Source organism: Pan troglodytes, chromosome 19 (genome assembly GCF_028858775.2).
Source record: "Pan troglodytes isolate AG18354 chromosome 19, NHGRI_mPanTro3-v2.0_pri, whole genome shotgun sequence".
Lineage (NCBI taxonomy): Eukaryota > Metazoa > Chordata > Mammalia > Primates > Hominidae > Pan > Pan troglodytes.
The window spans coordinates 78,516,507-78,530,309 of record NC_072417.2 but is presented as its reverse complement, the minus strand read 5'-3'; the positions used below and the strand labels follow the sequence as shown (position 1 = coordinate 78,530,309).

At 51.5% G+C, this 13,803-nt stretch overlaps 1 protein-coding gene across 8 annotated transcripts in view; it reads left to right on the top strand.

Annotated features, from left to right (window-relative positions):
* AXIN2 (axin 2) overlaps window positions 1-13,131 on the top strand; it is a 33,113-nt gene extending 19,982 nt beyond the window's left edge. For 4 of the 8 annotated variants that reach the window (XM_001163162.5, XM_016932767.4, XM_016932766.4 and 1 more), the window contains exons 4-11: window positions 162-264; window positions 3,355-3,495; window positions 3,862-4,373; window positions 4,634-4,828; window positions 5,146-5,379; window positions 5,978-6,073; window positions 7,621-7,788; window positions 11,591-13,131. In XM_001163162.5, the coding sequence (XP_001163162.3) occupies window positions 162-264; window positions 3,355-3,495; window positions 3,862-4,373; window positions 4,634-4,828; window positions 5,146-5,379; window positions 5,978-6,073; window positions 7,621-7,788; window positions 11,591-11,717 (1,576 nt within the window). In that variant the 3' untranslated portion in view covers window positions 11,718-13,131. The remainder of the gene's footprint in view (window positions 1-161; window positions 265-3,354; window positions 3,496-3,861; window positions 4,374-4,633; window positions 4,829-5,145; window positions 5,380-5,977; window positions 6,074-7,620; window positions 7,789-11,590) is intronic. The other 4 variants (XM_054670595.1, XM_016932770.4, XM_016932769.4 and 1 more) reach the window with 3 other exon arrangements.
* Window positions 13,132-13,803: the final 672 nt, after the last annotated feature.

Below are 13,803 nucleotides of genomic sequence, written 5' to 3'. Positions count from 1 at the left end.
TTCCCTGTGGGAGCACCGATGGTATCTGGAGACATGTGACACTCCTATGGAAGCATGTGGCCCTGTCGGCGGGATCTCAAGATGGCATATGACAGTAGCCCATGTGATGTGCTGAAAACATCCTCGTAAGCCTGTGGATTCTGTCTTTTCCTTTCCCTTAGAGATGGAATTCCTCCTTATCGTGTGGGCAGTAAGAAACAGCTCCAGAGAGAAATGCATCGCAGTGTGAAGGCCAATGGCCAAGTGTCTCTACCTCATTTCCCGGTGAGTACAGTCTGGAGTGAGGAGACAGCTGTTTTCTGCCATGTTGAGTCCTAAAGAAAAGAAATGGGTGGTGGAATGGGGAGAGGTATAGGGAAGGTAGAAACAAGCAGTACCTAAGGTCCCCTAGGGCAAAGGAAGAGAAAAGAACTGGACAATAGGCATTACATGGTTTTTTGGGTTGTGATGGTGAGCACAATGATGTGATTATGAGGTATCAGTCAGTTTTGCTATAAAGGAATACCTGAGGTTGAGTAATTTATAAAGAAAAGAGGTTTACGGCTGGGCACAGTGGCTCATGCGTGTAATCTCAGCACTTTGGGAGTCGGAGGTGGGCAGATCACCTGAGGTCAGGAGTTCGAGACCAGCCTGGCCAACATGGTGAAGCCCCACCACTACTAAAAATACAAAAATTAGCCTGGCGTGGTGACGTGCGCCTGTAGTCCCAGCTACTTGGGAGCCTGAGGCAGGGGAATCACTTGAACCTGGGAGGTGGAGGTTGTAGTGAGCTAACGCCAGTGCACTCCAGCCTGGGCGACAGAGCGAGACTCCATCTCAAAAGAAAAAACGAAGAAAAGAGGTTTATTTGGTTCATGGATCTGCAGGCTATTCAAGAACCATGGCGCCAACATCTGCTTCTGGTGAAGGTTTCAGGGAGCTTTCAGTCATGATGCAAGGGGAAGGAGAGCCAGTTTGTAACATAGGGAGAGAAGCAGCAAGCTGAGGTTGGGGGGGTGGTGGGCAATCCCATGTTCTATCAAACAACCAGATCTCATATGAACTACGGGGAAAACTTGCTCATTACTGCAGGGAGGGCACCAAACACCTCCCACTAGGTGCACTTCCACCATTGGGGATCATATTTCAACATGAGATTTGGAGGAGACAAACATCCCAACTATGTGAGAGGTTTGATGACCTATTTTTGAACCTTTGCATTTTCTGAATTCAAAAAAAAAATTCCCTATCAGAAAGAAACTGAAGCACTTATTTCCCAGAAACTAAGAAATGCTAGATGATCCATGCTTCTCTACAGCTTGGTGAGCTCACTGTATTTCCACTAGAATGGAAGCCCTCTGATGGGAGGGAGTTTTATCTATTCTGTTAACCTCTGTATGCACAGAGACTAGAACAGTACCTGACACATAATAGGTGCTCAATAAACATTTGAGTGAATGAATAAGGAACCTCTGCCCCCCCTTGGGACATTCTCCTGCTCTCTTCACTGGGACATTCTACTTCTTGGGTCAACCACAGGACTCCAAGTCATTTTAGTCCGTGATTTTAGTCATTTATTTATGTATTCATTGACCATTTCTCCTCCTGGCTCCTAAAGCCCTGGAGGGTAGCTGTTCCTTTCCAACTCCAGAACTTGGCTTGGTACCTGCTGGTGAGTCTGTGCCTATCAAATGCGGAATGAACGAAGTGTTTAGAAGTGAGGATCTCCTGAGCAGCTTCTTCCTGTGACTGAGATGGTGGATGAAGGGCTCTTCTGGGGCCTCTGCTTTTATTTCCATGCTTGCTAAAGCAGCCAGCACATGGCTGTACTCAAGAGAACTTCCCCATCTACATTCCCATTTTAGGGCTGTGCTGTTTACAACAGCCTCAGATCCAGGTTGCAAGGAGGGGAGGGGAAGAAAGCACCCAGCTCACAGCAGGTGTTTATGAATCCGTCCTGCCAGCTTCAGAGAATCTAATTGGTCTGGTTATGTTGTGTTTAAAAAATTAACACATTGAATTGCTAAACCCATGTTGCATTAGTGCACAAACTATAGCTCTTCTCTGAAAGCTCCTCACACAGACAAGGGCAGACTTACCTTGTTTTAAAATTAGCATATTAAAATTGCTTTTCTGAGGACCTCTAGCATCCCCTCCCTCTACAGATAACAAGTATTGATGACATACTATCATTGTTTTTTTGACTGGGGGATATGTGAGTTAACAAAGAAAAGTTCTATCGCCCAAGCTTGTAAATTAGATGATTTTGTCCTGGGGTGTGCAAATCGACTTTCTCCATCAGGCAGCGCTTTGATCAGGGGCTGCAAGGAGCCAGCCTGTGTGAGAATGGCCACCTACACAGGAGCCTTTCTCTTCTCTCCCAGTTTCTGCAGCTAAGTGGTTGCCGTGGCAAGGCCCATCTTTTCAGCTGGGGGAGATGCTAGCCTTTGCAAGTTAGCTTTCTGCTACCCCCACCCCAGCCCAAAGAAAGGAGCTAAGCAAGAGGGAGATTAGGAAGAAGGAGGTAGAACAACTGGAGAGGTGGGGGGTTGGGTGGGGGGAGCGAGATGACAGGAAAAGGACAGAAAGCTGGGCAGCAGGGGTTCTCTCTGTTTGCTGCTTTTGGCAGGCGTACTCGGTGCCTTTTTATATTCTGCACTTGATTTGGAGATGTTCCCTTTTCCCTTGATAGATCAGCTTCAGGCAGCCAAGCTCAGCAGTGTTCTGCTACTAGCCTGCAGCAGCTTTCTTCATTTTCTGTACAAAGAGAGAGGGAGGAGGGAAGGAGAAAAACGAGGGAGATCGAGGACAGTGTTGAGACAACACCACCTCAAAGGTGCGCAGTGTGCGGCCAGGAAATAAATTACCACTTCTTCTCTGATCCAGGCCGTTTGACTCCCTTTTCCCCCACTTTCTTCCCTCCCACCTCCTTTCCAATCTTATTTTTTTAAATTTTCAACTCTCTTTCTGTTTAGATTCTACTTTCTATTCCTTGAGTTGGTCTCTCCCCTCCCCACCTCAGAGGGCTGCCTTTTTTTTTTTTTTTTTTTTGATGTTTGACAACAGTCTTTGAAGATTTTCTACTTCAGAGTAGCTACTGATGGGCTGGTTGTACTACAGAGAGAACAAGCAGGGCCTCTCGGAGTGCGACCAACTGCTCCTGCCCAAGGCAAACGCTGGTGGGGACCATGGCTCTCCATGAGGCCATGGCGCTAGCGCATAAAAGTCCCGAGCAGCCCAGGCCGCCTTGCCATCCACCCTACACCCGAACATGGGTTTGCGGTGCACAGCGCCTGGTGCGGGAAGCTCCGGCCAAGCCACCGCCCACCCAGCCTGCTGAACGTGCCTCCTCCCTTTCCTTTCCACGTCCTGTAGAGAACCCACCGCCTGCCCAAGGAGATGACCCCCGTGGAACCCGCCACCTTTGCAGCTGAGCTGATCTCGAGGCTGGAAAAGCTGAAGCTGGAGTTGGAGAGCCGCCACAGCCTGGAGGAGCGCCTGCAGCAGATCCGAGAGGTAATGCGGCCTAGGCCCTCTTCCTGCTTCCGTCCACGGCGTGCGCGCACGTATGTGTATGCGCATGTGCGTGGGGTGCGTTAGGGTGTGCGCATGTGCCTGGGTTGCTGCGCATGCGCGTGGGCTGCGTGTGGGTGTGTGCCTGGGCGTGGGCTGTGTGCGCATGTGCATGGGTTGCGTGTGGGTGTGCATATGCGTGTGGATATGTGCTTGTGTAGGCGGGCCTGTGCGTGTGCGCATAGGCGTGGCTGTGGGCGTGCACACGGGTGTGCGTGCTCCTGCGTAGGGAGCCGAATGTTGCAACCCCAGGGCCTCTGGCCCTTCTGCTTCCTGGGTCACTTCCCCTTCTGACGTCTTCCCTTTCAGGATGAAGAGAAGGAGGGCTCCGAGCTCACACTCAATTCGCGGGAGGGGGCGCCCACGCAGCACCCCCTCTCCCTACTGCCCTCCGGCAGCTACGAGGAAGACCCGCAGACGATACTGGACGATCACCTGTCCAGAGTCCTCAAGACCCCTGGCTGCCAGTCTCCGGGCGTAGGCCGCTATAGCCCCCGCTCCCGCTCCCCGGACCACCACCACCACCACCATTCGCAGTACCACTCCCTGCTCCCGCCCGGTGGCAAGCTGCCTCCCGCGGCCGCCTCGCCGGGCGCCTGCCCCCTCCTCGGGGGCAAAGGCTTTGTGACCAAGCAGACGACAAAGCATGTCCACCACCACTATATCCACCACCATGCCGTCCCCAAGACCAAGGAGGAGATCGAGGCGGAGGCCACGCAGCGGGTGCACTGCTTCTGCCCTGGGGGCAGCGAGTATTACTGCTACTCGAAATGCAAAAGCCACCCCAAGGCTCTGGAAACCATGCCCAGCGAGCAGTTTGGGTAAGTGCCGGGCGGACCGCAGTGTCCCGTGTGGGGCTTGTCTCCCAGCCAGGTCCATGGGCAGGTGTGAGGTGGGAGCCGCATTACAGGCATTTAGTTTCTAAGAGGGCGGCAGAGGGCACGGCCGGGTGAGGGTGCGGGGAGCAGGTGCATGGGTCTTTCGTGTCACCAGCCCCCCGACTTGCTGAATTGTCTGATTCTAGGAGTCCCGGAGATTTAACCGGGTCTCTGGGTTGGGTGTGGTTCTTGGTTCCCCACAGCGGCAGCAGAGGCAGTACCTTGCCCAAACGCAATGGGAAAGGCACGGAGCCGGGCCTGGCCCTGCCCGCCAGGGAAGGAGGGGCCCCCGGCGGAGCTGGGGCCCTGCAGCTTCCCCGGGAGGAAGGAGACAGGTCGCAGGATGTCTGGCAGTGGATGCTGGAGAGTGAGCGGCAGAGCAAGCCCAAGCCCCATAGGTAAACACCGCTTGCCGCCGCCGCGGCCGCGAGGGTCATGGGCACTCAGTACGGAGGTATTGTGGGAATGGCTGTTTTTGCAGTCCGCCGAATACAAATGTGACTATTTGCTCCTGCCATCTTAATATTAAACGTTGGACTGAGCAGACCACAAAAATGTCATGTTTTGGCACTGACCCCTGTTCGTGTTATGGTAGTTATTTTTTTTACTCTCTCTCTCTGAGCAGAATAGACAAGTTTCTATTGAAGTCACATTTTCCAGTTCTTCTAACCCAGTTTCTTTCCTTCTGTTTTCTCTCTGCTCATTCCTTGTTTAGTGCCCAAAGCACAAAAAAGGCCTACCCCTTGGAGTCTGCCCGCTCGTCTCCAGGCGAACGAGCCAGCCGGCACCATCTGTGGGGGGGCAACAGCGGGCACCCCCGCACCACCCCCCGTGCCCACCTGTTCACCCAGGACCCTGCGATGCCTCCCCTGACCCCACCCAACACTCTGGCTCAGCTGGAGGAGGCCTGTCGCAGGCTAGCTGAGGTGTCGAAGCCCCCAAAGCAGCGGTGAGTGGAAGTGAAGGGTCCTAGGTTGAGGCAGGGATTGGGTTTGGGTGGAGACCTGGTCTGTGGCTAATGGGGAGGGTCTCTCTTTCTGCCTGGGTCTCAAACCCTCCCATGAGAAGAAGAATTACTTATGGATGAGTAAGCTGCTGCTTTCCAGCTTCTAGAAATTGTTCCCTTCAGTTATGTTCATTCTACTAGAGTTAAGCCAGGATCTGTGAGGCAAGTCATGCCTAGAATTGGGAGAATGAATTTCAGCAATTGCTTACAAATCCCATTCCCTACAAATGTCTTGATTGTTTAAGGCTGGTTAGTTGAGTATATAAGAAGCTGTGAGATGGAGGATCAAGAGTCCTCAGCCCTTTGCTGGGGCTGAGAATGTCCCATCCTGGGCTCCCAGGGGGGCTTAGAATGGCTGTTCCAAGACGTCTTCCTGGCCTCTTCAGCCACTGTTAACCCAGGGTCTTGGTTGGGTCTCCATAAGGATGGAAGTCGGGTTCGTGTCTCTTCAGGAGGCCAAATAGTAATTTTCTGTCTGCTTTTCAATTGCTCTGGGGACAACAGTGTACCTCTAAATCCCTCGCCCTGGCTGTGTCCTCAGGTGCTGTGTGGCCAGTCAGCAGAGGGACAGGAATCACTCGGCCACTGTTCAGACGGGAGCCACACCCTTCTCCAATCCAAGCCTGGCTCCAGAAGAGTGAGTGTCTTTACCTGACATTACTGAGATCTGCCGAGTGGTTTATGTTTCAGAATATTCGCTATCTGGAGTTTCATTTTCATGAAACTTTTTTTGGTTTTTAAAATCACTTTGATTTTAGCGCTAGTGATGAGGAACAGTAAACGTAGATGTTGCCATCCATGTCCTGCCGACAAATGCATCATAGCAAAAGTTTTTCTGGTCATACACAAATCAAAAGCTGGGACATGAAGCCATTAGCAGAAGTGTAGAAGGGACCTCAAATTCAGCTGGAAAAGTTGCCCCCATTCAACTTGCAATTTAGTAGTACTGGAAACATTTGTCACCCCTGAGCAGAAAGATCATTTTCCACTGTGGCAGAGGTGGAGGGGACCATCCTTGTGTTTTTGTTTGGAGAAGACAGAATATCTTCCCCCAAATTGGGCAGTGATTCTTTTTGTAAATTTAGTCTCTTTCAAAGTAGGTTGAGGAGCCTGCTCAGTTTAATTACTGGATGGTGCAATTAAAAAGAAATCTGCTAAAGAGATCTAAAATGGTCTGTAGCAAGTTTTCTTTCTTAGTGTCTTCATCCTGAGCAATGAGCAATGTTTGAAGTCCTCAATAGGCCACTGCCCTGGACCCTTTCATTGTTTCAATTGGTTGACCCTAAGTGTACCAGCTGTCTGGGTCTGGGCCAGCCACTTTTTTTTTTCTTTTTGAGACAGAGTCTCACCCTGTTGCCCAGGCTGGAGTGCAGTGGCTTAATCTCGGCCCACTGCAGCCTCCGCCTCCTGGATTCAGGCAGTTCTCCTGCCTCAGCCTCCGGAGTAGCTGGGATTGCAGGCGCCCACCACCACGCCCAGCTCCTTTTTTGTATTGTTAGTAGAGACACGGTTTCGCCATGTTGGCCAGGCTGGTCTCAAACTCCTGGCCTCAAGTGATCCGCCCACCTCGGCCTCCCAAAGTGCTGGGATTACAGGCGTGAGCCACCACGCCCGGCCTAGCAGCCTTTTTTTCAAGCCATTCTACAAAATCTCAGAATAAATGGGGAAATGGACATGACTGTGTGATAACCCCCATTAGTTGTTCTCATTCTGCTGGAATAAGGGGTGGGCTTTAGTCATTCTGAGTTCATGCCATCCCAAAGGTGTCCTGCTCTGGGTTTGTCTCTTTAGCACTCTCCAATCCAGGTGAGACCCGGCATCTCTGTGACAATTTCTCTTCTCTCATCTTCTTGGGGAAGCACCCCATTTATGCCAGCCTGAAAGAGGCCGCTGTATACTTTCATTTGGTGGCGGTGGGGGAAATGATACCAATTTGTACAACCAAAAGGAAATCATCCTTTTCTGCATGCTGCATGCAGCACATGTGGGGTTGGACTGTGTGTCCCCCAGAGCTGCCTGACTCTGGGATGTGGGGCTCTGCCCCAGCCCCCACTTTGGGTTTACAATTGCAGCCCTAGTGTTTGGATACCCTGTCACTTATGCACATGTGCGCACGTGTGTGTTTGTTTTAGATGTGTGTCTGCTTTAAAATGCTAAACTTGTTCCATTCCATCTTATTTTCAGTCACAAAGAGCCAAAGAAACTGGCAGGTGTCCACGCGCTCCAGGCCAGTGAGTTGGTTGTCACTTACTTTTTCTGTGGGGAAGAAATTCCATACCGGAGGATGCTGAAGGCTCAGAGCTTGACCCTGGGCCACTTTAAAGAGCAGCTCAGCAAAAAGGGAAATTATAGGTAAGAGTCCTGTGGCTTTTTTCTGCTCTCAGTTTGTTTGCTCAGAACCAAGAGCCAGAGCCTGGAGCAGCTCCCCTGGCTGAGCAGACCTGGGTGGGGCAGGGTGGGAGGGGGCTCAGCAGGCGCTGGGGGAGGCTCCTTCTCATTTCTTCTCTCCCCTCACCGCTAGCAGCAATAACGAAGCAGCAGCCGCAAGAGGGAGGCTGCGTGGAGGGTTCTCTGGGGGACCTGGCCAGGCTCTTTCCACCAGGTGAACCAGACTGAGGAGAGAAAAGGAGCAGCTGCTTGCACTGACAGGAGAGTGGGGCTCAGGCCACACTGCAGAGGCTTTACCTGCAATTGAGGGGCTTGTGGGCGAGCGGGGAGCAGGGAGCAAAAAGAGGGACAGGCACACTGATTAGGAGGGAGGGTCTGGAAGCGCCGCCCTCCTGGCTTGAGTTTAGGAGAGACCCCCACATTGAAGGCTCCAAATAGTCAGGAACCATGCCTAGGAAAAGTCCCCCGTGTTTTTCTTACCCTGCCTTTCCACCTGAACAGCCTCCCTGGATTTTATGGGCCATTAGAAGCAGGGATGCGCCTTTGTCCATAACAAAGAAGGGGCTGGACCTGCGAGTGGGCACAGGGTGAATAGGGCAGTCTACTCCTCCTGTCCGGGCCTGGGCCCCGCTGCCTTCTCCCCTGCAGGGGCTTCAGGAAGGGAACTTCCTGGTCTCCTTACCTTGTCTGCAGAGTGGACGGAGGTGCCCTTGAGAAGGTCCATGCTGACTTTTTAGGGCCCTTGAGAGGGTTCAAGAGCTGAGGAGGATGAGGGCTAGGCCTAGGCCATTCCTTCTCTTGATCATTTCCCTCGTAAGGAGCAGGTGATGACTCTGCCTCAGTTCATCTGGAGTCCTCCCTTGCCCCTCTCCATGGCCTGCAGCCCAAGAGAATGTGTGGATTCTGCTCCAGTTCTGTCCCAGGTTTAGGGCTCCAGGCTGGGACAAGGGTGAGACAGGGGCACCCTAGTTTAAGGAGGTGCTCACTCTGGGGTCTACACCCAAGACAGAGTTCCAACTCCTCAGCTGTGTGCCGTTGTCCCTGTGCCAGGACCACAGTCTATTCCCAGGTGTGAACCCATTGCCGCCACCAGGGCCAGGGGTGTGAGTGGAAAACTCTGAATAGCCCTTGGTAACCTGCCAGGTGGGCATGGGCTCCTGGACGGGGATGAGTCCACCTGCAGGGCTCTGAGACACCCTCCCCTCTAGAGCAGGCCTTGTATAGTTTTACCAGCCACCTTCATCTGGGAGTTAGTTTGGGCGGGGGCTCAAAGTGATTCTCTTTGGAGTGGGGAGGGGATGGAGGTTGGACTGAGCCCCTGGAGGTAACTGGCCAGCAGGGAGTGTTGCTGGGTCTGGATAGTCCCTTTTACACCTGGGCAGAGACAATTGTGAAAAGGTATCAAAGGGGTGGGGGAACAGGCCTGGCTGCTGCTGCTGCTGCTTTTATCTTGAAAAGACACAAGGTGAAACTAATGACACAAGTGTGTCCCTCTGGGGATTCATTTTGATCTTGGCTTTGTCTCGGCTGGACTTCGAGTGGAACTGCAGGTGACCTTGGAGAAGAGCCATGTGGCGCTGGCATAGGCTTGTGGGGAAAGTGCCTCCTTCAGCTGCTGTGGCCACATCTGGCTCTGATTTTTTTTTTTTTTCTCCCTGAGGCACAGTTAATAAGCCTGGCTTTGAAGCCCTGGCCTCCCCTTTAATGCACAAAGACTTGCACAAATGGTCAACTCTCCGATCCTCTCCAGTTCTTTCCTGAGTGGATCAGGCTGTGGGAAGGCCCTCCCAGCTGCCTTATCTCTGCAGGGCTTGAGCTAGACTCAGTGTCCTCCTGGGGTAGGACAGGGACACAGGGTGTCATGCCTCACCCTCCCAGCAGGGCTGGTGCTTCAACATCTCAATTTGTACAAATACATCCCCCCTTCAAAAAAATAAAAAAGACCCAGTGAGGTTGGGGCCGTGGAGCAGGGGTGGGAGGTGGGGGGGACCTGGGATGCGTTGAGTAATCTCAACATGGCAGGGGTTCAAAAAGCAAACAGTCCCTTCAGACGCGCCAGACGCTATTGGTGCCAGATGTCAGAAGAAAGCAAAGTTTGCCACATAAAGCATGTTGCAGTGGAAAAGCCTGTTTCTTGGAGAAAATGAGGGCAGTGCAGTGTGTTTGAAGTCCTGGGGGTGGGGCCGAGAGAATGTGGCCTCTCTCCTCTCTGGAGGAGGTTGCAATTATGTAAAAGGTCGCTGCGTGTTTGCTCAGACATGCTGTGAAAGCCCAACTTGGTAAACCCTGGAGGGGTCGGAGCTGGGGCCAAAGGGGTCTGACGGAGGGTGGCGTTGGGATTTGAGCCTCTTATGTGGAGAAGTGACTTTTCCCCCCACTGTCCTGAGTCTCCTGTGCACAGAGCCCCTCCCCATTTTCTCACTGTCTCCTCTCACGCTCCCCCGAGAATTTTGACCCCTTGACATGACGTGTCTTCAGTGCTGCCTAGTCAGAGCCGTGCCGTTGTTCACCCCACTGCATTAGCTGGGTCAGGAATGCTAAAAACAAAGAACCTTGACTAAACCCAGCTGTTCACTGTATTTGCCTTATCTCCTACGAAAGTATTTGGCTTGCCTTTATTAAAGAGGGAAAAAATTGAGCTCTAACCAAGGGGAGTTAATTTTTTTTTTATTTTTAAAGGGAAAAGACAAAGCCCAACCATAACCCTGAGACACAATTAAATGCTTGAAAGGTTCTCCCATCCCCCCAGGGGACTGTGACCTTCCCTCTGTGAGTGGCCTTTATGGGCTGGAAATGACAGCTTGCAGGGGCAAGTTTAATCCCTCTGAGGGGTCTCCCTTGGCTGGGGACAGGGAAGGAAGAGGCCCTTGCTTAATTTCCTCAGAAGGGGTTTGGGGGTGGGCCTGGCCCAAGAGGACAGCAGTTGTTTCCGAATGTGGCACTCCTGAGAGGCCAGGCATTTGCATCTGTACAATTAAACAGCCTCAGAAGAAAGAACGCTGGGGAGGGATGAAAGGAGCCTTTAATCAATGGGCATAATAGAAGGGCCTTTGGTGTTTGACCCTGGAGGGATGGGATGGGAGAAGAGGCCTGGAAATGGGGAGAAGAGGGGAGGGCATCATGGGGCCAGTGCCGTCTGTTCGGCCCTGGGAAGCTGCGCTGGGCTGGCTTGCCTCGTGTGTGGCTGTGCCAGGGCCATCCAGGAGTGTTGCACTTGGGACCTGGAGGATGGGAAGGCCGAGAGGCCTTTGGACTGCTAAACCATCTGGAAGTCAGCCTTTTACAGACTTCGGCAGGTTCCGGCTCTCCAGGTGTGATGGGTTCAGGATGGCTGAACCTGGAGATAGTCTGGAGTCTCTTTGAAGGACCTGCTTGGCTCCTGCTGCAAATGAACTGCAGGCATTTGTCCTTCCCTTCCCTCCCCCACCCCACTGCTGAAAAAGGTTGGCGGGGGAAAGCAGCTCTGCTTTTCACAGTGTATATGTGTCAGGAGACAGCAGAGGTGCTGGGTTGAAGATTGCAGGTGGCAGGCCCAGCCCAGGCTGCTGCTCAATGGGTGCCTGGCCTTCATCATCTCGGCCCACCTGCTTCTTGTGGTGTGGCCAGTCCCAGCTGCCGTCTTAAAGCAGATGTGGGCAACAGTGTACAGGCACACCTGCCATAGCAAATTCCTAGGATACCTCAGTCCTCCATGTTGGTATGCTTTTCTTTTCAACAATGTGGAAAATGCAGTTTACCAAGAAGCTTTTTTGGTTTTCCTTTTAAGGTATTACTTCAAAAAAGCAAGCGATGAGTTTGCCTGTGGAGCGGTGTTTGAGGAGATCTGGGAGGATGAGACGGTGCTCCCGATGTATGAAGGCCGGATTCTGGGCAAAGTGGAGCGGATCGATTGAGCCTTGGGGTCTGGCTTTGGTGAACTGTTGGAGCCCGAAGCTCTTGTGAACTGTCTTGGCTGTGAGCAACTGCGACAAAACATTTTGAAGGAAAATTAAACCAATGAAGAAGACAAAGTCTAAGGAAGAATCGGCCAGTGGGCCTTCGGGAGGGCGGGGGGAGGTTGATTTTCATGATTCATGAGCTGGGTACTGACTGAGATAAGAAAAGCCTGAACTATTTATTAAAAACATGACCACTCTTGGCTATTGAAGATGCTGCCTGTATTTGAGAGACTGCCATACATAATATATGACTTCCTAGGGATCTGAAATCCATAAACTAAGAGAAACTGTGTATAGCTTACCTGAACAGGAATCCTTACTGATATTTATAGAACAGTTGATTTCCCCCATCCCCAGTTTATGGATATGCTGCTTTAAACTTGGAAGGGGGAGACAGGAAGTTTTAATTGTTCTGACTAAACTTAGGAGTTGAGCTAGGAGTGCGTTCATGGTTTCTTCACTAACAGAGGAATTATGCTTTGCACTACGTCCCTCCAAGTGAAGACAGACTGTTTTAGACAGACTTTTTAAAATGGTGCCCTACCATTGACACATGCAGAAATTGGTGCGTTTTGTTTTTTTTTTCCTATGCTGCTCTGTTTTGTCTTAAAGGTCTTGAGGGTTGACCATGTTGCGTCATCATCAACATTTTGGGGGTTGTGTTGGATGGGATGATCTATTGCAGAGGGAGAGGCAGGGAACCCCGCTCCTTCGGGCCCCAGGTTGATCCTGTGACTGAGGCTCCCCCTCATGTAGCCTCCCCAGGCCCAGGGCCCTGAGGCCTGCTAGAATCACTGCCGCTGTGCTTTCGTGGAAATGACAGTTCCTTGTTTTTTTTGTTTCTGTTTTTGTTTTACATTAGTCATTGGACCACAGCCATTCAGGAACTACCCCCTGCCCCACAAAGAAATGAACAGTTGTAGGGAGACCCAGCAGCACCTTTCCTCCACACACCTTCATTTTGATGTTCGGGTTTTTGTGTTAAGTTAATCTGTACATTCTGTTTGCCATTGTTACTTGTACTATACATCTGTATATAGTGTACGGCAAAAGAGTATTAATCCACTATCTCTAGTGCTTGACTTTAAATCAGTACAGTACCTGTACCTGCACGGTCACCCGCTCCGTGTGTCGCCCTATATTGAGGGCTCAAGCTTTCCCTTGTTTTTTGAAAGGGGTTTATGTATAAATATATTTTATGCCTTTTTATTACAAGTCTTGTACTCAATGACTTTTGTCATGACATTTTGTTCTACTTATACTGTAAATTATGCATTATAAAGAGTTCATTTAAGGAAAATTACTTGGTACAATAATTATTGTAATTAAGAGATGTAGCCTTTATTAAAATTTTATATTTTTCAAAACACTGGCCTCGTCTTTGAATCCCCAGGGTGGGAACAGGGCCGAGGGGCCCTTTTGTGTGTAGACATCTGTGCTTGATTTCCCACCTTGCCCAAGCCCGTCTCTGACCTCGAGCCCTGACCTAATCTGGACCCACCTGGAGGTTTTGTAAAACCATTTATTCAGATCACCTGGCTACTGGCTGAGGCTTTTCTTGCCTTGAAGCAGGCTGTAGATGACATCTCCTTTGGGGGTCCTCTTCCCTGTAACACCTCCATTCAGCCTCTTCCTCCTGGGCAGATTGTCTCTAGTCCGGCCGGGTAGGTGCAGGGGACCAGGGGATGAGAGGAGGCCCTCCCAGGAGTTTCAACAGGTGTCTCCGACATGAAAGCCGTTCAGCAGATGGTTTCATAGAACTGGAATGTCCACGTGGGGCCAATGGACTTAGAGATCAAAGCTAGCCAGGCACCCTCCCCATTCTGGGAGCTGATCAACAAGGCTGACTATTAATCCTATCAGTATTTTATCGTGAGCCATCAGGCTCAGGGCCGGTCAGGTGTCGGGAACATAGCAAGGAGGTGGTTCAGGAGGAGGTGACACGGGCAGCTTCTGCACCGCTCAGTGGACAGGTGTGCTTATGTGGCCAAGGACCTCGGCAGGCAGTTGCCCGCTCAACAAACGTGCCCTCCCTGTATCC